The sequence below is a fragment of the Lates calcarifer genome, linkage group LG19, assembly GCF_001640805.2.
Source record: "Lates calcarifer isolate ASB-BC8 linkage group LG19, TLL_Latcal_v3, whole genome shotgun sequence".
NCBI lineage: Eukaryota > Metazoa > Chordata > Actinopteri > Centropomidae > Lates > Lates calcarifer.
The window spans coordinates 4,806,411-4,828,031 of record NC_066851.1 but is presented as its reverse complement, the minus strand read 5'-3'; the positions used below and the strand labels follow the sequence as shown (position 1 = coordinate 4,828,031).

General features: G+C 40.1%; 3 protein-coding genes across 7 annotated transcripts; 2 read left to right on the top strand and 1 right to left on the bottom strand.

Annotated features, from left to right (window-relative positions):
* The first annotated feature begins 20 nt into the window (after positions 1 to 20).
* On the top strand, positions 21 to 3,923 carry trmt61b (tRNA methyltransferase 61B). Of its 2 annotated transcripts, none has more exons than XM_018695190.2 (7): positions 21 to 1,045; positions 1,176 to 1,278; positions 1,897 to 2,087; positions 2,193 to 2,284; positions 3,321 to 3,526; positions 3,615 to 3,695; positions 3,789 to 3,923. In XM_018695190.2, the coding sequence occupies exons 1-7, from the start codon at positions 278 to 280 to the stop codon at positions 3,821 to 3,823; spliced, it is 1,476 nt and encodes a 491-aa protein (XP_018550706.1). In that variant the 5' UTR covers positions 21 to 277; the 3' UTR covers positions 3,824 to 3,923. The 2 variants fall into 2 exon arrangements, with proteins under 2 accessions (XP_018550706.1, XP_018550705.1); XM_018695189.2 differs by having other exon boundaries at positions 3,612 to 3,695.
* Positions 3,924 to 3,970: 47 nt separating this feature from the next.
* Positions 3,971 to 7,938, bottom strand: spdya (speedy/RINGO cell cycle regulator family member A). 4 transcript variants are annotated; one of them, XM_051078234.1, is made up of 7 exons: positions 7,796 to 7,938; positions 6,922 to 7,247; positions 6,780 to 6,838; positions 6,602 to 6,687; positions 6,305 to 6,476; positions 5,722 to 6,083; positions 3,971 to 4,635 (listed from the first exon to the last, which is right to left on the bottom strand). In XM_051078234.1, exons 2-7 carry the CDS (start codon positions 7,169 to 7,171, stop codon positions 4,629 to 4,631), a joined length of 936 nt encoding a protein of 311 aa, XP_050934191.1. In that variant the 5' UTR covers positions 7,172 to 7,247; positions 7,796 to 7,938; the 3' UTR covers positions 3,971 to 4,628. The 4 variants fall into 4 exon arrangements, with proteins under 4 accessions (XP_050934191.1, XP_050934189.1, XP_050934192.1 ...); XM_051078232.1 differs by having other exon boundaries at positions 6,922 to 7,218; XM_051078235.1 differs by having other exon boundaries at positions 6,922 to 7,218; positions 7,828 to 7,938.
* Positions 7,939 to 9,082: 1,144 nt separating this feature from the next.
* Positions 9,083 to 14,176, top strand: pcare1 (photoreceptor cilium actin regulator 1). The gene is given in 6 exon segments (XM_018695188.2): positions 9,083 to 9,369; positions 9,371 to 9,884; positions 9,886 to 10,938; positions 10,940 to 11,968; positions 11,970 to 12,511; positions 13,527 to 14,176. Coding segments are annotated over 6 exon segments (3,501 nt in total). The 5' UTR covers positions 9,083 to 9,130; the 3' UTR covers positions 13,651 to 14,176.
* Positions 14,177 to 21,621: the final 7,445 nt, after the last annotated feature.

Here is a 21,621-nt window from a genome sequence, read left to right as displayed (position 1 = left end):
CTTGTCGCTCAGTTATGACGTCGTTCACGTGTGTTTTTTTTTCCCAGCATGGTGACCTTCTTTCTGTAGCCGGAGAATTGAAGACTAGTGAATTATAAGTTGTTACGCTCTAAATGGAGTAAGTGAGCTTTCAGCACGGTTTACTGTTTTATTCACGTTGAGTCGTTTATTTATTTTTCGTTATTTGTTTATTTAGCTGGTATGGATGTTGTTGTTATCATTGCAGTTAATAATCGCCTTTACTTTTAGTATATGTATTATGTTATAACCTGAAGTCATGGCTGTGCAAATGCCCCTTGGTGGATTTCTGTTTGTGCACAGACTGGTGAGAACCTGCACATCCAGTCAAAGACATGTCAGGCAGAGGGACATACTTGTACAACTCATTAAAAGCAGAAGTGTGTTTAGAACTTTTTCAAGTGGTTCTGTGAAATGTAACGAAAATGACAGAGAGGACTCTGACCCCTCACATCTGAGCACCAAGCTGACATCCAAACAAGCACTGCTGGCCAGGAGGAGGAGACCCTTGTCCCCTCTGGAAAGGATTAGTAGTCTGCTGCCTCAGGATGCCTTGAGCCCAGAGGTGATGCAGCTGAGAGAGCAGAACCAGCAGGAAGCTGAGGAAGGCACCAACACCCAGGTATCAGAGGAAAATGGACATCCTGAGACACTCACAGGAGATGAGACAACACCTAAAAAGGCTGAATCAGATGACCATCATGCATCTGATACAGTTATGGAACCAAGCACTTCAGAGAGGTGGATACCGGCCACTCTCCCAGGGGAGAGCTTGCTCTCATTCGGGGAGATGATCATCGCTGAATATTATAAGAAAGGGCGAGTGGAGTTCAAAAAGATGTTTCAGCTTCAAAAAGGGACTCGTCTGCAGAGCAGCTGGGGTTTTATCTGGCACGACAACATAGTCAGCAAGCCTTCAGGTCAGGTCCTGAAGACAAGCTTGGGGGTTCCCATCCTCATACGGCGTGCCAGTCTAGAGGACTATGTGCTGCATATGAAGAGGGCGCCTGCCATTGCCTACCCAAAGGTATTGCTCTGTATCTTACTTACCCTAATGCATGACAGTTCCTGAGTGTTTTAAGGTTGTGTTGATCACCTGTTCCTCTCAGAGACATTGTGTACTTTGTGTCTTTCTTTCTGCAACCCTCTTTTCCCAGGACGCAGGGATCATGCTGATGATGATGGATGTCACTGAGGGAGACTGCGTGCTAGAGTCAGGCTCAGGGTCAGGGGGCATGTCTTTGTTCCTGTCCAGAGCAGGTCTGTACCCGCAATACTTTCTCACTTTGGCCTTTTTGCATTAAGACTGAAATTAAAGTACAAATTGTCAGTTTGTTTGAGTCATTAGAGTTTAAGGGTCAAGCTTCAAAGTTGGTCTTACTGTTTCCTGAAAGAGAAACTAGTAAAATAAGTCCCATAAGACTGATGGCAAAACCTAATGGGAAACATAACTGGATAACTCACTCACAAGTGACAAAAAACATAGTGAGACCTATTAAGTGACATGAAATGAACTAGTAATGAAGCAAGGATAGAGGTTAACAAAATAGTTAAAGTCAAGCAGGTTTATAGTTTCCAAAGCAAATTTTAATCTGAACCTCACACCCTGAAGGACGACCAGGAGAGGCCATGATACTGCAGGCTTCACTGAGGTTTAGCAACACCTTTATTTTTATATTCTCATAAAGACTATTCAATTAATTTTCATACTGCAGTCAAAAAGCTGATTTTAAGGATGTATTTGTGTATGTGATGAAGGAAAGTGGCTGAGGTGAAATATCACAGTCCTTATTTTCTGTTACCTGAATGTCACAGAGAGTGATCCAGAGTGCATTTCTGCATGTTATATTGGCCACTGTGTGTTTTTGTTTTTCACAGTTGGGTCTAAGGGCAGAGTGTTGAGTGTGGAGGTCAGGGAGGACCACCTCAAGAGAGCCATGTTGAACTACCAGCGCTGGAGGACTTCATGGAGTCTGCGGCGAGGGGAAGAATGGCCCGACAATGTCCAGTTTCACAAGGCTGACCTCAGCACGGCTTCCTCGCTCCTCGCTGGGCAGGGATTCAATGCAGTCAGTGTCTGTTAGAAAGGCATCACATGAACAGATATATTAAGGCTCTGAGAATTACATTTTATCACATCAGTTGATTTACCAGACTGATTGTGTCTGTTGCAGATTGCTCTTGACCTGGTAAATCCTCACCTGGTTTTACACACTGTGATTCCACATCTGCACCCTGGAGGTGTATGTGCTGTCTACCTGGCTAAGTATGTATATGTACTGTTTCATTATCTTTCAAAACAGATCTAAGATGAGGGGTTAAATCAAGGTGTATGTATTTGGCTACAAAAATGTGCACTGGCTCTTTACTGTCTGTAGTTTATTCAAAGTTCCTTAAAGATACAGTTGAGAAATTCATGTAATATGAGAGTTAGCTGAGAAGATTGATACCTGTCTCATATTTTGTGGTAAATATGAAGCATGAAGACTGGAGACAACTAGCCTGACCCTGTCATAACATCCATCTATTACATCTCATTTATTTAACCCATACAAAAAACATAAGTAAAGGCAAAAAAATGAGGTTTTATGGGGTTGTGTGACAAACTAATTCTAAGCTGTTTGTAGTGACTCTCTTGATGCTAAACTATTCTAAGCTGTTGCTATTGGTAGCTTCATATTTACTGTACAGATATGAGAGTGGTATCAATTTTTATCACTTTCTAACCCTTATTAAGACTTTGAAAAATCATATTTCCCAAAGTGTCAAACTATTCCTTTAAAGTGGGATATGTCTGATTGTCCCATTAATTGTTTTGAATACATGAAATAAGTATAACCAACAGGATTCAGCCAGAAGAGAAGAGAAGAAAATGGCAGGCAGGATAATTAGTGTCATGACAGTGCTGACCACACTCATATTGGCCTTAGTCAACTGTGTGCAGAGTGGTGCTGTGCTGTTTTTTTTTACTTTATGCTCATAAAAATGTTCTCTCCAGATTCTTATTGTCATCGGTTATCATAAAAGTAATAATGCCAAACTAAATATACTCCATTACAAGTACAGAATTCAGAAGTTTAGGGGTTTTATCACTGAAATGCACATCAGGTAGAGCTAATTTATACAGCTGTGTATATTCTGGGCAGGTTAAACTGCAACAATGCATCAAATAGCCAATACAAATAGTTTTAAAGCACATTTTACGAAGCATAATTATTGTCAACATTTGTCTAAAATTGCTTATATCTGCAGGAACAGAGCAGAGAACCTAACTTTTTTCTGACTCTGCCTCTATAACCCAGTATAACACAGGTAGTTGACTTGCTGGATGGCATCCGATGTTTGGCGCTCCCTTTACTGTGTGAATGCATCCTCGAGGCTCCAATCCGACACTGGCTGGTTGCCCCAGCCCTGCAGAAAGATGGGCAGTACTGCACCAGGAAACCTACGGTCCTGGTTGAAGATCACAGTGAGGAAGAGGAGGAGACAGAGGAACAGACGGACAAAGGTGATTTAATGTGACAGATTTGTGTTTTGCACAAATGATGTTTTCGAGCATTTCCTTCAGTTGAAATTTTACCAATCTATTTCAGAAGAGCTGACCACAGATGAACAACCAGCCTTCGGGATTATTCCTTACATTGCCAGACCTCACCCTGTACAATTAAGCCACACAGGTCAGATGTTACTATATTTCACATGGCCCCAGTGTAAAATGTAGATATACGATTGACTAAATAAATATTCATTGTCTACTTTTCCATTTTCAGCATTCCTGGTGAAACTGAGGAAGCGTGTTCAGTAGCTGCTCTGCCTTTAAAGAACCCTGGACGAAAGTGAATGTTTTATTTAATATGTCTGTGCTGTAAATAATCTGGAAAATAAAACTGGCATCACAATATCAATTTCAGTGTACTGTATGTTAAAGTGCACAAAGTGGGTTGTGAAAAAACCTCAAAATGATTAATTCAAGTTCAACCCTTTATTGAAACTCAAGAGGCAGTGTGGGATTTAACAGGCACAATGGCAACATTACTAAAAACACCCCCTGGTAAAATCCCAGTATGTGACAGACTATGTTGAAGACACGTATCCATTAGTGACTAAACTTCAGTTCGGCCAAAATGTCTGAAACTCATTTCAAAACTCAAGTATCTTTTACCATCTGTGAATAAGTGGTCGTCAAAAAAATCACAAGTGCTTCAGTAAATAAATAACAACTAAATAAATAAATAAATAGCAGGAACTGTGTGTAGGTTAAACAAGCCTTTACAATAATACTCTCATATCACAGTAATCTTAATGCATGTTTCTATTAGGTTATGATGTATGGAATAATGTAGTTATTGTCCTTTGAACAAGTAACTTTGTTCTGACAAAGTTATGATAAAATCAGTATCATGCTGCTGGAGATGAACACAAACTAGCAGGTTACACTTGTGATTCAGGCCTTTACTTCAGGGTAGAAGTGGTATTAAAGTGGAGAGAAGATAATACACAGATCTGCTCTGCCTGTATGAAGAGGGAAGTAGTGAAACTGCTGAGATGGTGGCACTCTACTCCTCATTGATCCAGTCCATAGAGGTGTCATATGCAGATCCACAAGAGACTCATCCCCTAACAAAGAGGACACACAGAAAAATGATTCCACAAGATGGTGGAAACATTCCTTAAAGATTCTGCTTCATGTTGAACTGACTGCATCACATCATCTCATCTCAGATTCACATTCATGCTGCCAATCCCCTGTTCTGCCACATCCCAGAGGTGGGAAGTTGGATTCAGATCTGGCAACTGGGGAGGCCACTAAACTACACGGTACTCATTGTCATGTTCCTGAAACCAATTTAAAATGACTTTTGCTTTGTGACATGGTGAATTATCACACTAGAAGATCATATTTTTCCTGGTTCTGATGTTTGATATGAAAATGAACTGAAGCTCCTGACCTGTATCTGCATGATTTAATGCACTGCTGCTACATGATTGGCTGACTGAATAACTGAATGAATAAGCAGGTGTTCCTAATAAAGTGTTCAGGGAGAATACAGTGTGAGTCTATAAAACACTAAAGGAAACTTGCTAATTGTCAGGGCTCAAATATTAGTGGAGGCAGAGAGGTGCAGCAGTCTGGTAAATTGACTCAATGTCAAAGTTTAAAGTGGGTACACAAATGTATTCCAGTATTATGTCTCTCTAAGCAGACATTAACAAGGTAACTTTGAAAAGGAACATGAAGAACATTATAAAACTCTTGTTTCAACAAGCAAACAATATTAGATTTCTCTTCTCAGATGTTTTTATACACACTATTCCCAAAGCAGCGCTAAAGAGTTAACAGCAGAAAGTGTGTGGCAAACAACCGAACGGTTATAACATCTGTAGATTCTGGAATCCCTTAACCTTCTACAGTATGAGGAGTTAGTTCTTAATCGATCAACATTTCTAAGAGCATCTTCGATTACAATGCTTCTGAAGTTTCTGAAACTAACAATAGAATCCAATATTTCAACAGACTGGGTCAGCCTCTGCCAGGAACCAGGTCAAGAAACCGTTTGGGCTTTTCACCAAAGGTTTGCGTATGGTAGTGATGGCATAATGTACATAGTACTGAGGTTACAATTAGGGCTACATCAGTGTGCGACTATATTCAGATTTTACCCACCTATAGTTGGAGAAGAAGCACATCTGTGTTGGTGATACTTACTTGGAACCTCCTCAGCACAGCAGCAGGAGGAATGCTTCATGTGGCTCTTAGTCTCCACCAATTTCCTGCAAGAGGCTGCAGCTCTGAGTGGGGTGGTCTCCAGAGTTAGCAAGGAGGTGAATGGGTGTGGATAGGTGGTGTTTGGGGTCTGTGCAGAGGAGCCTCTGTTGGGAGAAGAGGAGACCAGGCCCTGATCTAACTTAGTGTCATGGTTACAGAGGGCACAGGAGAATGGGGAGGCAGAGGGCCCGCGTGGAATACGGGTGTGGTCTCGATCACCGTACTGTCGCTGGGCGCCACTGTGGAGCTCTGATCTCTCTCGCTGCCACACATAGTGAGAGGGCACAATGGCCATCACCTACAAGGAAAGAGATAGAGAGCCACAGACCAACAAATAAACACAGCTCCAGCAGAAAAACCCTAAAAAATAACATCACTGCAAAAAGCACAACAGAGATGGAACTTCTGGCATTAAACCAAAGTAATAAAAATTGCACTGTGCAGCAAAAACAAGACCCTTAAAACTTCCCAGAGAAACACCATTTATCAGTCTCCTCAGGCAATTTCACTTGTGTGTACCTCTTCACAGCAGCGCCTGCTGACAGCAGCTCTGTACTCAATGCGGCCCCACAGCTTGTCTCGCTGCTTGAGGAAGCGCGGAAACTGCTTCCTCCAGTTCTTGCCCAGCGCCCATGGAAAAATCTCATACTTACTCTCCTCCTCATCCTCCTCCATGGTGTTGGCAAGATACCTAGAGATGAAGCACAGGAGCTAGTCCAATGTTTGCCAACAACAAAGGGGGTAAAATCAGTGGCACAAAAGGTCTGCTTTTTATGATAACATCAAGATAGGAAAATAAAATTGTGAGTCTCTTACAGTGCAATGAAAAAATTCTTCCTGGTGTATTCAGCAATTGTGAAGTGGGCCCGTTTGAAGTACACAAAGGTCATGGCTAGAAGGTACTGGTAAATTAGAGAGAAAATTTGGCATCATTTAATAGTAAGCATTACAGAGCTAAAGAAAGAATTTGAAGCTTTCAACATAACTACTTTACCTTGTCTGTCATTTTACGGCAACAGTCCATCCACAGGAAGTCTTGGATCAGATCATCATCTGTAAACAAGCAAAATTATTTAAAGGAGCCTCTTCAGCTTACTCTAAAGTTAATCTGTTTATTATGTTCTCTAATAATTCACCAAAAAGTCTGAAGAATGATGCCATTTCCTGCCGCTGGATGACAATAGTTGGAAGCATGGTCATCTTAGCATAATGGGCCTCATCCTGACGCTGGCTCAGCTGGCTCTTCCCATATGGGCCCTGGGTGTCCTGTCCGTTGGCTCTTTTTAGCCGGAGACCTCTTCTGATTTGGAGGGTGTGAGCACTGTTGGGTTTGACCCGGACAGTTACTGAGGGGGGAGTCTGGCAGCACCGGTGTGTATGCTTCATGGTGCTGCGGGCTGGATCGTGAGAGGTGAAGAGGTCTGTGTTGTGTTCTGAGAGGTAATGGAAGAGAAGTATAAGGCTAAAAAGGATCAATCAATGGTTAGATGGAAACACCGCGTTAAGTTCCTTCATATTGCTGTTTAACTCACACAAAACATAAATAGCCAGTTAAGCCAGATTTCATCATGGCAACTATACATCAAAGCTAGCGAGTAGAGTAGCTGACAGCTCCTAGCTCTTAGGAAGCTAACTTTAACGTTATTTTAGCTGTCTATGCTGTGTACGTTGTTCTTACTCAATGAACACGGCAAAGCGGCCTTTAAACTAAAGAGGTTAACTGAAATATGAACGACAGTAACTGGGGCTGAAGTTTAACCTTAACGCGAAGAACGTCCTCAAACAAATAGTCAGCTTCCCTTTGACTATGATGCAGAGTTAGGAAACAAGCAACGAAACCAATCAAATTTGCCAGCGTTCAGTGCAACTAACACAACGGCACAGAAACTGACAGCGCTAAAAGCTGAGGCGAATACTATCCTTGAGAAGCAGAGCGAATGCTAACAGTTAACAAGGTATAAAAAGCTAAGACAGAAAATAACGCATTCATCAGTCGGCATATTCACTGACCGGAGGAAAAGATGGTAGTTGCGAACACGCACTTAGCTGGATCCGCGCCAATCCGCCAGCAGCACACCTGCACGCGGGGACGCGCAGACCAATCGCGCCGCTTTTCTTCTTCTCTTCTTCTTCAACAAGTAATGGCTACACCCACGCACACATTCGAACTCTAACATTTTAGTCCATTTCTTACTTTCCACCTCTATAAAACGGCTGAATTTGTAGGGGCCCAAGATCAATATTTACACTCCTATAATTTTTTTTAAATATAAAATATTTATGTAAGAGCAGATATATGAACACCTTGTGAATGTAACCAGAAATCGTTCTTTACAGAGTTATCTGATGAGAGGATTTCAAAGGTTGTCACCAAAAAGTCAATTAATTTGATAGTGTTGTGACAGTCTCATTAAAGGAGAACACTAACTTATCACCTCTAGCAAGTAATGTGCAAATTGGTCCACCCAGCCGGGTGTCGCCCCAGTCCTTTGTTTTCATTACATTGTGTTGTTTTCTTGACAGAATTAAAAAGAAAGGCCTGTATGAAAAAAATACTATAATCTTCTTTTGTTTGTTTGTTTCAGTTGCTCAGTTGTTCAGCTGTTCACTACAGAAGTAGTTCATGTTATTTTAAAGCTTGCATTACTATTCCAGTGAGATATACAGTATATAGAGCTAGTTAGAGAGGTTAAAAGAAGGTCAGTAAAATCACCAAAAATAACTTACTGACAGAGCACTTCCTGCAGCAGGATATTGATATTTTAGATATCATGGTCAACGAAAACACCACCAGTGCATATTTTAATGAGTTTTTTTTATTTTTTATTTTGCTATAGAAATGGCCCAAGCCTAAACAGGGAGATATTGTTTTCTTGGCTATAAAAAGCCACCTGAGGCCAGCCCTCATTACCCAAATGAGCTTAAGGTCTTAGAAGTAGGTGAGTTTTATATGCTTTAACGTGGCATATGTGCACACTGAGGAGTTCACTGAAAGCCTCACTAATCCTCTCAGCTGCTTGTCCTTTGTAAGGTACAGGAGGATGTATTTCAGTGCATGCTACAGGGAATTTTTTATAAATATTAACAACAATCTGTGGATTTACTTTGCCTATCCATGACAGTTGGAAGAGATATGTAAAATGGATTTATCAATCTTTTGTTTTGGTTGCTTTCTCCTGGAAAAGGATCTTATCAGACTCAACAAACTCAGTCATCTGAAAATGACAGATACAGCAGGTGGCTAAGGACCCTGGCTATTCTTTGCATCATTCACTGCTGTCTGCTCTGCTGCGTTGGTGCCTCTAAGAAGACATAAAAATCATTTTGCATTTGAAAACATTTAAAATGGGCTGCTCACCATCCAAGGGTAACAATTTTGGGACTCTTGGTCCCACAAGGAAGAGCAGGATGCTGCCTCCTGCACCTCAAGAAAGCCCCAGACAGTCCCAATTTGAAGACAGAGAGAATCATAATTCAACTGCATCTACAGATGGGGATACAAAGGAGAAGAAGACAGCTGGACAAACCCAGGTATTTCAAAAAGAGGCACATATGACACCACAAAAAAAGAGATCTGTGACTGAGCTTGCACCAGAAAGCAGTAAGCATGGATAAACTGGGGACTTTAGTAATGGACAACACAGTGTCCCAGAGGAAAGAGAAAACTTCTGATAAGCAAGATGTAACAGAGAAAAAGCCTGGTAGAAAACCAAAGAAAAACATCAGAGGTGCAAAAATTCTTAAAAAGAAAGACAAAGACAAACTATCTGCAGAGCAAAAAGTGGACTTCCCAGAGCCTCTGGTAAAAGCTCACCAAGCTGCTTATGCCTTTCTGAATCCTAGTATAAACAAATATGACGTTCTGCTTGGACTTTTGGAACAAGCAGCCCAAACTCAGGTTTCTGTGCAGCCTATGGTTGCTTTTATGGCTCTTCGCTATGAGGAAATAATTCAGGGACTGGAAGAGATAGCAGATGAGGGAGAAAAAGTTTTAAAAGAAAATGGAGAACATCTTGCTTGGCCAAGTCAAATGAAAAACCTCTCATCTTCTCCACCTCTGAAGTCTGGCTCTGCTAATATTGAGCCCCCACCAGATTTGCTTGCAGCAGCTGCTTCAGTACACCACACAGAGAATGCGAAATGTGGGCCAGACTGTTGGTGGAATTGGGGACTCTGCTTTGGAGGAGGCAGCGGAGTACTTTGCCTCAGTCTCAGAGCTTTTAGAGGAAAAACTGAAAGTCAAACGTGCAGTAGAGACTAGACTAATGCAACTCTTATCACGTATTGAAATGGCCTCTCTGCGCAAACCTGGGCCAGAGGACTGTGCTCTGTTTAGTGAGGACAGCGGTATTGGGGCTGAGAGTGAATCACTTGCTGGATCTGAAAGACGCCATAGACGAGAGAGTTGGGAGTCCACTGGAACAAATAGAACTACTCCTGTCAGTCCTATGGGATACACCTCCACGAATTTTAGGAAAGGAGTTTCAAGGCAAAAGTTTCTAAGTCAAATAAGTCCAAGTGTTTCCCTCACCTCACTCAACTCACTAGGTTCTACATGTACCATAATGGCTAATGATCAAAGGGACTCATTACTAGGATCAGTCTCCTTAGATGATGGGGAAGAAGAGGACAATGATGATGATGAGGAGGAGGAAATGGGAGAAACACAAGTTCGGTTTAGGAAGCGATCAAATTCTTCACCTGTAAACCGTGAACAACACCCACGCCGCTTACCTCCAAAGCGCATAGAGAATCCTCAAAATGTAGAAATGACTCTCAAAATGAAAAACGCTATAAGTGGTAGGATACAGTTTATCCCATCACAGAACCCTAGTGCCAAAACAAAGGTAGCAGGCAGCCCAAAGACCAGTAGACGCCAGTGGGCAGATGAGGAGGAACGATCTCCAAGGAGGCCTCAAACAGCAGCACTTGTACGGAGGGCAGTGGTAAAAAAGACCCCAGTGTCCAGAGAGCAACGCTCCAGGTCAGCAGAATCCCTGCGGAGCAAAGGTGAAGATCATACTCTGCTTGAATTAGAGAGGACTCAGAAGGATTTAAACCAGAGGTTGCAGAGGATGAGTAAAAGCAAAGCAGCAGTAAACACAAGGACTGCTCCATCTAAGCAAAATCAAGGAAACTCACCAGCACAGTCTTCCAGCAATAAATCGCAAGCATCCATCACTAGAAAAGAACAGCAATCCCCAACAACTTAAAGACAAAGCAGACTTAAAAAGGTGCAACAATAGAAAACAGGAGGTAACCAGTGATGTAGAAGATGATAAACAGAAGAACAAGAAAATATCCAAGGGTCCTGTAAAAGCCACCCCACCCCCTAGTCCTCCCTCATCACCAAGACCATCCTCAGGTCTTCACAGAGGCAGGAATTCAGTCAGAAAACTTATTGATACCTTCAGTCAAGGAATAGAGGAGCTTGACAGTCCTAAAGTTCTGGGGCCTCTCAAAGGAGTACGGAAATGTGGTGTTCCTGTGTTACCTGGGTTAGGAAATATGGAAGCCGTGCTTAGTGCTGGGATAACCAGCTGTAGGTCTGAATCCATCTCATCTGAGAAAACTGATGATTTAGATCTGGATAGTCTTCCTCCACCTCCACTGGAAGTATTAATGGACAATTCTTTTGAAGGGGCCCAGAGTCTTTCAACTAGTGTAGCAGATGATGGGGCTACAAAAGTTGGCAAATCACCTGTGCTAAAAAGGACTGTAGTATCTCAACGACTGAGGGCCTCAGTTCAGTCAGTGACAGTGCTGCCAAGCAAAGGAGGCTTGCCACAAGCTTCCAAGGTTATTTCCCTTGCTAGAGCGGATCAACAACACACATCTACTCCATCAAAAGTTATCCAGCCAGATGCTCAACTGGAAGCAGAGCCAGGAAAGGAAAAGGATTCTTTGTACCAGCAAGCCAGAAAGATTATACACCTAAGACACTCCTCAGACTCTCAGAAAGAGAGATCATCAACAAGTTACATAGAGACCAATCCTCCTGCCAGTCAAGAAGAATCAACAGACTCTCAAAATGGTGGCAACCTTTCAGTGCCTGGACCTAACACTATGGTGTCTGTGTCTACATTGCCTCCTTCCTCAGTAGTCACTAGCCAACCACCTGCCACCCCACCTAAGTCTAGAGGTCGAATGTTACCATCAACACCTTCTACACCAAGCAGCTTGACATCGAAGACTTCCTAGTCCCCACAATTTCAAAAGACAGCCTACTCCACCATCTTCAGCTAGCCCCCCTGTTAGCAGAAAACTCCCCACACCAGCAGCTGAGAGGAGGCTCCCCAGCCCACCTGTTGCAAAGCAAAACATCTTAAGTTCAAACTCAACCTCCTCGTATCCTTTCAAAGCACCGTCTCCTCCAGCCTCACCAAAAGTACAAAGATGGTCAAGAGAGAACAGCAGTGAAGACTCATCTAGTACTCGGATGACCAATAATGCACGTTCAGTCTTCTGCCCTGCATCTCCATCCCTGTTTGAGGCCCAGCCTTTTTCAGTTCCCCGACCCCCTCAAGCATGGACCTCTACTGGGATGTCTTTTCTCTCACGTCCTTTGGGAAGTCGTGCAAGGTTTCCTGTATCTGTTCAAGGACCTCGACCCTTCATCCGACGTAGTCATTCAGATCGAAGGCCAAGTCTAAGTCTGCCACCAAGATCACCAGGCATCTCAGTGGCTGAGACTTGTGGGAGTGAACCAGCAATATGTTCACAGGGGTGAGTGTTTACAATGTTTTCATGTTAAACATAGAAAATCCTTCAGTATGGCTTTCTCTCCCATCTTTGATAGTGTTTTGTTGCAGGTACCTTACTTTCATAGTTTATTTGGTAACTCAAAAATGTTGTTTTTTAAGAAAGAGCCAAGAAAAAATAAAGCAAGCAATACAGTGGGTGTCGTATACATGAGGCAATATAAAATTGTAATAACACAGATTCTTAACAAGTCTTAACTGACAAAAATCCACTTGGGGGAGTCCAGTAGATGTTCATTTGTAAGTTTATGCCTCACAATTGTTATTCTGTTTACCTGTCAATTTTCAGCTACATTGGAAACTTTTTAGTTTTGTTTGATGAACTGTGTATTTGGATTTATAGTTTTCTTTTATCCTTTATTGTTTTTTTCCAACTCTTCCACCTGAACATTTTCATATTACACTACCCTTTTCATTCTAAGAAATTCAAAATTTCCTGGTACATGTATTTATTTAGGAAATACCATAGTACACCTATTTCATTTTCATGAAATATCAGTATCAAACTCAATTGGAATTAGCTCTGAAGCTAGGAATTAGGAATTGGAATTAGCTCTTATGCTATAGTCCAAGTTTCAAGAGTACATGTTTTCAAGATACAGAGAAAATGCGTCAAGGACAAGGGAGAATATTTAAATTATATAGATATCGGCTTCAGAGCATCACATACAATAATGTATAAAGCCAATCATATGAATCCCTCTGGACTGGATTCTCCCTACTACTCTGTGAGAGTGAGGGTTATATGTCACAAGAGTCACTAATAACAGTCACATGTAAAAAAAATCCTATATTAAAAGTAAATGTCTACTTGTAGGGTTTCCGCCTATGTGGCCTTACATGTTTTCTTCAGAAGTAGCTAAATGAACATGTGTTGCTAATCACAGTAATGCACCAGTAATTCCTGTTTATGACTGACATAACCCATGTGGCCCATTATACTAATTGCTATTGACAACATTCTTCATTCATTCTTATAGGCTGGATGATGAACCAACCAGGGACGAGGAATTATGGGGTAGCCAATCAGACCTTAGAGCTACGCCACGTTCTGCATCACACCCTGACCTGTGTGTTGTTGGTCAGGCCTTGTACAGGGACTAAAGGGGCCAATGAAAGGCCAGAGGGATTATGGATTAGCAGGCCTTTCCATGGATTTAAAGTGGTGGTGTTTGTTCCACTGAGAAGAGAGGAAGAGCTAATTTTATCCACCAGCTATAGTCACACACCTCCACAATGATTATAATAAAATGTGTTTCAGTGTTAATTTCCTGTGCATGTGCAACTGTGTCTGTGCATTAATATGCTCTTGAATCTATGTGAGCATAACATGTATTTCAGAGAGGCATATATTTTATGACACAATTTCATGTTTACAATATATGGCTTCGTAATGGTTCTATATATTGTCCACCCAAATCATCAATTGCTGTTTTAGAAATGAATCATGCTTCATTAAAAGTTTCATAAGTTTACTTTCAGTTAATTCAGATTGGTGTTTATGTCATAAAAAATGATGTGAATGTGTCACTGTGAAGTTATTCCCTTGTTACTAATAAATGAGCTGTCCCATTAAATTAAGTGAAAATAAAAACATCACATCAGTTGCATGAACAGTTCCAGGATTTGGTTTCAGTGGTTTCTGGAAATTACTGGTTCAAGCAATAATATCATCATCATTAATGACATATCATATGATTGTTACTCAGAATTGTGTGGGATGTCAGTTCTCTTTGTTGTCATTTGCTTTAAATGTACCTGTCTGCCATTATTTCCATGAAAAAGTTTTTTAAAATTGTTTTTCATTTTTCTCTGTTTCATGTTGTTGTTTATTAATAAAAGGCACAAACAATAGTTTTGCCCAACCAATTTGTTTGTTTTATTAATAGAAAGTGGGTCAAACTCTCATTAAATAATTTATTAACTATTAAGTTTTGAATTTGTTTCTTATGTCTAGGTGAAATGTAACTAAGTATGTTTACTCAGGTATACTCAAGTATATATATTTATTTGGTGTACAAATTTATTTTAGGTACTTGAGTATTTTCACCTCATACTGCTTTCTATCTTTGCTCAGTTACAACTACGAGGAAAATATTGTACTTTTCTGTCCATTTATTTTACAGCTGAAGTTACTTCACCAGTTACATTTTTTCATATAGAACATGCACAGAACTGATCAAATATGAGTGACTGAGTAATTGTGAAGTTTGACTCAGTCAGACAAAACAAGAAACTTGAAGACATCATTTTGGCTCTTAAAATGTAACAGTTACCTGTAACAGTTAACTGTACAGCATTTCTCACAATTTTCTGAGGTTTTACAAACAAAACAATCAATCAGCAGATTAATTCATAATGAAAATAGTCAGAGAACTGCTTTATTCCACACATGTCCAGCATCACAAATATGCTTTTAGGTGTCTATTGACCTCCACTAACATTTATTTGCTAAAAAAAAGAAGCAGATGGCAATTTCAGTGACTTACACAAGCAAAGTGCTGTGAAAATGATGCTTTCTACAAAAAACAGATGTAAGTGGAGCCACTTTTACATAAAGCCCCTATATCACAGAAAACAGAGAGACAAGTGGCACTGTAATGTTTTTACATTTCCTTATTCCTATTGGAGATGACTTACTCATATTGCAGTAAATCCCGGCTTCATGTTCAGACATACTAAAACACAACTTTTACCTCTGTTTCTTTGCAAATTACCACCTGTGGTCAGCAAAAACTCATAGTGGCCAGCGCCTTCAAGCAGAACAAATCCATGAAGAAACAGAGCACAGTGCCCTTTAACAGCAACCAGTTAAATTACTGCCAGAGAGAAAAGGAGAGAATAGGTGAATGTGTGGGCCAACTAATAGCACAGGGAAAAGCAATAGTTGTGATTCAAAAGTCCGCCGTGGTACAGACCTTTAGCACATTGGCAAAATCATCATCTCAAACATGAGGTGTGTGGCGTGACGCAGGAAAGATTCTGTAAAGCTGGAAATGGGTTCTTATGAAATGCTGTGGGGGGCTGAGGTTAAAGTTCCTGAATTCTTCTTGAGACACTTTCAGAATTATTTCTCATGCCACGTAAAAAATATCTTCAACACTATTAAACCAGAAGTCCCCACACGGTGATTCATTTTACACTGTTTTACACATGCAGGGGTGGTTCTCAGGACATAATTGAAATTGGATTACAATAATGTCTGCCCCTTGTTTCGTGCTGATGAAGAACCTGAAAGTGGAATTATTTCCTGTCCAGCACCTGTGACTGTATCTGCATATTTTCTGTTTTTGCCTTTTGTCATGCATTGCAATGAGGCTGCACTGAAGATTGTTTTTCCTTCATTGAATAAATCATCTACTTCCCTCAAACAAATTTAAATCAGTAATGACACAACAACAGAATAATGTTGGCCAACAAATACTCAACACTGTTGGGTAACACTCTGATATGAGGATTAAAAGGAATGATGGAAAGAATACATCATAAGCTTATACTTGTTTATACCAGGTCCAATGGTCTTCTTTTAGAATATTTATATAGCATTATGTTTGAACTTGTGGACTTTATGTGTAGTCTGTAGAATGTAAAATGAAAAGTGTGCCAACAACCATTATTCTTAGATTTATAACTAATATCAAATAATAATAATATCAACCTTCATATAATATAATCATGCCATTTCACAACAGAAACTTCTACACTAAATAATGAGTAAATTCCAAGTGTGTGGTTATCTTTGGAACTGATATTGTTCTTTTTATTGTTTCTTCTAATAACCCAAATTTTCATAGATCAAAATCTCTGAGCAAACATCCTGAGAATACTTTCATTTCACATTTTTTCCAACAAAGAATACTGTCCTCTCTTTCATTATGTCCTTTGAAACCACTTTCTGTGCATTTGCATTTTGCATCAAGGCTGCAAAGAACTTTGGAAGTGCTTCTGTGTGCAGCTGAGCTCTGACAATTTTGAAGAAAGTGGCAAAGATGATCTGAAAAACAATCCTGTTGAGAAGTTCCCATCATGGGAGCTAAAGTTATCAGATGATGAAGACTGACAAGGATACAAACTCACACTATGCATTCACTTGACCCTGATACACATCAGTCAAACTGTTGCACGGTGGTGGAGGTTTGCTCCTCTCTTTACAGCAGGATATATTTCACTCTACTCTGTGGAGCACATTATAAATGTTCTTATCCTCAGCCTCACAGGTCGTACCATGTTTTAATGCACTGACTTCCCCTGCATTTATGTATTAGTTGACAAATGCAGTGTAATTCATGCAAAAAGCTTTTATTAAGAGATATAGGTCACTGGAACATACTGTTCATTCTCTCATAATTGACACATAGTATATTAAAATCAGTTTTTTCAATGGGTGGTATCTTCATTTATTTTAATTTTTAATTCCATGCTGAACCATTTAAAGACATAAACCAAAGTATTTCAGTATTCTTAAAGCAAAGACTTTTTCCCCCAAGTTTTCAAGTTTTAATCAATATTTTCACATTTTCTTTCACATCCCTCACATGCCCTCAACATTTTATTCAATATTCTCAAGACATAATTTGATGTTTTCAGTGTTTCATTCAGTATGGTCATGTTTTATTCTTTATTATTAATTCAGTAATTTAGTATTCTTAGACCCTCAGTCCATATTATCATATTTTTCGGTTGAATTTTTCTCATTTTCTGAAACAAAGTTTCTAAAAAAAATGTTGTACAGCATGGTAGCTGACATTTCTCTACACAGAGTTTGTTGTTGCACAACTCCTCACACACGTCTCTTTACTAACATGCAGCTCAGCACAACAGTTAATCTCACCTCTCAGGATCAACTCTTGCACCGCAACACTGACAACATGTCAGCCATTTTTAATCCACCTGTTCATCTGAGGAATAAAAACTCATATATCATCAATATAAATAAATTATAGATTAAAATGATTGTAAGATATAGAAAAGAAAAGATTGGTCACTGCGGCTGAAAGGACACAACAATATGATGCTCATAAATATTAATAAATCATTCTCTTTCTGCTATACACACACTGTCCACTAGATAAGAAATGAACTTTTGCACACACACACAAAAAAAAAAAATTAAATGACATCTTTGCCCTTACTAAAGCATCCCATTGCAGTAAAAGAGTTGCCGTAATCTGCCTGGTGGATTAGTAACTATCTGTCCTCAGGTTAACTCAGTCAGTAACCAGGACAGGCTGTATGAAGTCATGCCTGCAATGAAACCTGTTCTCCACCAGAGGAGTATCTCACCTCACAATCCATCTCCCATCATCCCCTGCTGTCAAATGAAACCTTGGATGCAAAGACACAGGTGGAATGCAAATGAAATGCAATGTAATTTCACTTTGTCATCCTTAGATTACAAGAGTAATGTGTTCCATTATCAATAAATTCTCTAATGTGTCAGACAATGCATTCAATGAGATACACTGATTCTAAAGCTAAAATTTCCACTGTAGAAAATGTACTGATGATATGGTGGAATGTGATAAATCTGCTGAATCTGAGTCCTCTCCTGAGGGGTATGAACACAAACATTTGAGGATTATGATAAAGAAACCACACTGAATAAAATAATCCTCATGCTGATGAGGGAACACTGCCATAAGACCACTCTATTCATTAATAATGGCATTGGTTATATTCTCTTTGTCTTCATTTTCATACTCTGTATCTTTCAATATTCCCCCAGAAAGTGAGAGACAGAGTTTATAAATTTCCCATTGGCTTCCTCTTTTATGCAGGATTTTGCCTAACTTTTAAAAGAACTGAAATATCTAACACCAGCAAAGAGGGGAAAAAAGCAACAATTTAGTTACTATATTTGCTATGAGGTTGTAGTTATCCTGACCCAAAATGCAGACCAAACTCAAGTCCATGAGAGTTCAAAGATTTAATGGGGAAAAACAAGAGGCAACAAAAGATGTAGATAAGATATCCAAAAAATACAAAATCCAAAAGAACAGCAAACCACTGGGAACAGGTAAAAACAAGGACACAGGAACAAACTCAGGAGCAAACTACGGCCAGCACAGGAACCAAACGCATACACAAGACACTGACAAAGACCAAGGCAGTGACAGGACTATATATACACACAAGGGATAATTACCAATGAGACACAGGTGGGCCTGACCAGGAAAGTACTACACACAAGGGACAGGGATACCAAACTATAACCAAGTAGCCAAAGACACACAGGAACCAAGAAACTCTGGAAACAAAAGAAGGAAAAAAATCAGTAATTTCAAACTAAGAACTGAAAAACCATCCTGAACACAAGAGAAAATGCACATCTACAACAGAGACTATAAAACAGGAGTGACTCAGGAGACAGGCTATGACAGCCACCAGTCTTCCTCTTGAAGACTAATTTGACATTAAGTTCATGTTTACATTTATAGAAAAAAATGATTTTGTGTGAGACACTCTCTGGAGACACTGGCGACAGCAAGTGCTCTACCACCTGTGTGTGTGTGAAGTTGTTTTTCTTACACAAAGACTGCTGCTGAATCAGCTGTTGATGTTATCAAGCATTCACACACACACACACACACACACACACACACACACACACACACACACACACACACACACAAAAACCATAAATGTCAACCTCATTGTTGCACTAATACTAGTAATTAAAGGAAACCATTGTACAAAGCCAAAGGAGACCAATCACCTGGAGTCTATACACTGTTGTAGCTTGTGTAGTCTTTACTTTATACCTATATATATGTCAGTGAAGAAGTAGGGTTCAGTCTTAGTCATTTCAATTATCACTGATTAGTTTATGGGGTGAATGTTCCATCTAATTTTTGCTGCATTGGAATAGGCCATTACAAAGTGTAACTGTTACTTTGAAGAGCAAAGAACTTGTCAAGAGCCTAACCTAAGAACCTAACCTGCTGTGAAAGCCATACAGTTTGGGAAACTACAACTTCTGTCTCCTCCTGGGTAATGTTATATTGTTCATACCTCTGCATTCAGTTTAACAGAAATACTTGTACCTACAAAAATGCAATCAGTGGACATTTTTGATCTCAGCATGGCATCACTGCCCCCATGGTTGGGCATTATAACAGTAAGGAAATTATAAGAAGAGGAACTCACAGACCTTCACAATGTGTGGAAATACAACTCTAAAACAGAGAAAGACTCACAAAGATCAGGAACAAAACTTGTAAAACAGTGTGTACCTGCCAGTCTGAGTTCTCCATATCATAGCTATCCATATGTCAATTTGAATAGGCCTCTGCATATGTATGTGTGGAAATGTGATGTGAGGAAATATAGGAAAACAAGGATAGAAATGTCAAAACAGTGTATTTATTATGTACTTAGCATTTTCTGATATTTAACTAGACTGAAAGGCTAAAATGAACAGCTAAACGTTAAACAATTTGTTTCTTTTCGTGGGTGCTGACAGGGAGAGGATGTTAAATACACACTGCCAATGCACCTGGTGTTTTACAGATCTGAAAATAAATGCGTGGGCACCTCCTCCCAGCTGAGAAAACCAGGTACAGAGTTGTACTTGTCGTCACTGAGGCTGGTTTACAGTGCAGTTAGCTTCATATTTATACCCTTTTATAAAAATGTGGAATGTGCCACGTTAATCATTGGAGGTAAACAATGACTTAAATGATGTATTAATGTTGTTCATTATTTTCGGTTTATTTCTCTGTTAATGAGATGGAGCTAAAGTGATATTTACTGAATGAGTTCCTCTCATAATTGCCTACTCCACATTGTTATTGCATGTTTGCACAGCCTGTCAGGAGGTGAAATCAACATTTGCCTTGCTCTCCAGCTCTTCAATAGATGTCACTGCTCCAACAATTGCATTTGTTTTTGGATCTGACAGGTTCACATCAGTTCACATAGAACTGTGCCCATGCTGGCCAAACAAACAGAGCAGACGTGCAGACAGCAACTAGACACACAGAAAAACACCTGGTGTTTTACAAATAATGAAATAATAATGAAATATAACTGAATATTAAAGCCAATCATTATAGAACTGAGCACATACTGCTATAAGTAATGTACAGTGAGCAGGCTGCCAGGTGATTAAGTGCCTCCTGGCTCCCATGCTGGAAGACGATCCATGAATGTAAATGGCCAATAATGTATGCAGCGTTCAATTTAAATAAAAAATCAATCCATTTCTATAACCTCACATCTAAGAGGTATATTTGTTTGATGTTCTCTGTTCAGATTAGCAGATTGATCATCTGGCTAGAACATGGAGTGCTTTGCTGCATCACAAATTAAACTCTTAAACCATTTACCTGGATATTCACAGACTGAATCTGCTCCTGGTTCGCATTTTTATTTTTTATGTGGTTATAATGTAGCACTTAGTATTAGAAAGCCAATCTGTACCCACGGTCCAATGACTCCTCCAAGATAGTGCCAGCCATCGCTGCAGAAGATCTCTGACACAAGAGTAAACCATAGTATCACTATCTAAAGCTCTCCTCATCTTGCTGAGCTGCCCTAGATTCCATTCATTACACAAAATCTAAGACCAAAGCAAATACATAAGTCCACAGTATCTCTCTTTATCCCATTTACACAGCCCCACTTGTCTGACTGGCTTGCAGCTACTGAGCTCTGTGGTCCAATGAGGCTGAGAAAAAAAACATGACCCACCAGCTGCCATGGATGCCTCTTATCAGGTCCTGTGTGTGCCCAGCGCTGGTCCGGACATGGCAGCTCCCAGATAATACTATCTGATAACTGTTTGTGTCAAACAGCCCCCAGCCTGAAGGTGAGCTCCAGCTGGGCTGCACCGATGCAGAGATGCAGAAAACGTGGCCTAATGGGAAGGGTGAGTGTGACAAGCATGCAGAAATTTCTGGCTAGAGGGCTCACTGATACATCTCATCTGCATGTCTGAATCATAGAGCCTATGTGAAGCTGAATGTGGCTAAGGTACAATGGCATTAGCTATAGAAATAGGCAATAGGCATTGTCTGTGTGGAGGGAAAAAGACTTCTATAAGATGTCCTTCAGTTGAGTTCTTCTGCTTGGAAG

Coding starts and splice junctions, on each gene's coding strand:
- trmt61b (XM_018695189.2), top strand. CDS start 278: ATGGCTGTGCAAATGCCCCTTGGTGGATTTCTGTTTGTGCACAGACTG. Junction 1,279..1,896: donor TTTGTTCCTGTCCAGAGCAG/GTCTGTACCCGC, acceptor TGTTTTTCACAG/TTGGGTCTAAGGGCAGAGTG. Junction 2,285..3,320: donor TGTGCTGTCTACCTGGCTAA/GTATGTATATGT, acceptor TCTATAACCCAG/TATAACACAGGTAGTTGACT.
- spdya (XM_051078234.1), bottom strand. CDS start 7,171: ATGAAGCATACACACCGGTGCTGCCAGACTCCCCCCTCAGTAACTGTC. Junction 6,839..6,921: donor ATCATTCTTCAGACTTTTTG/GTGAATTATTAG, acceptor GCTTGTTTACAG/ATGATGATCTGATCCAAGAC. Junction 6,688..6,779: donor GCCGTAAAATGACAGACAAG/GTAAAGTAGTTA, acceptor CTAATTTACCAG/TACCTTCTAGCCATGACCTT.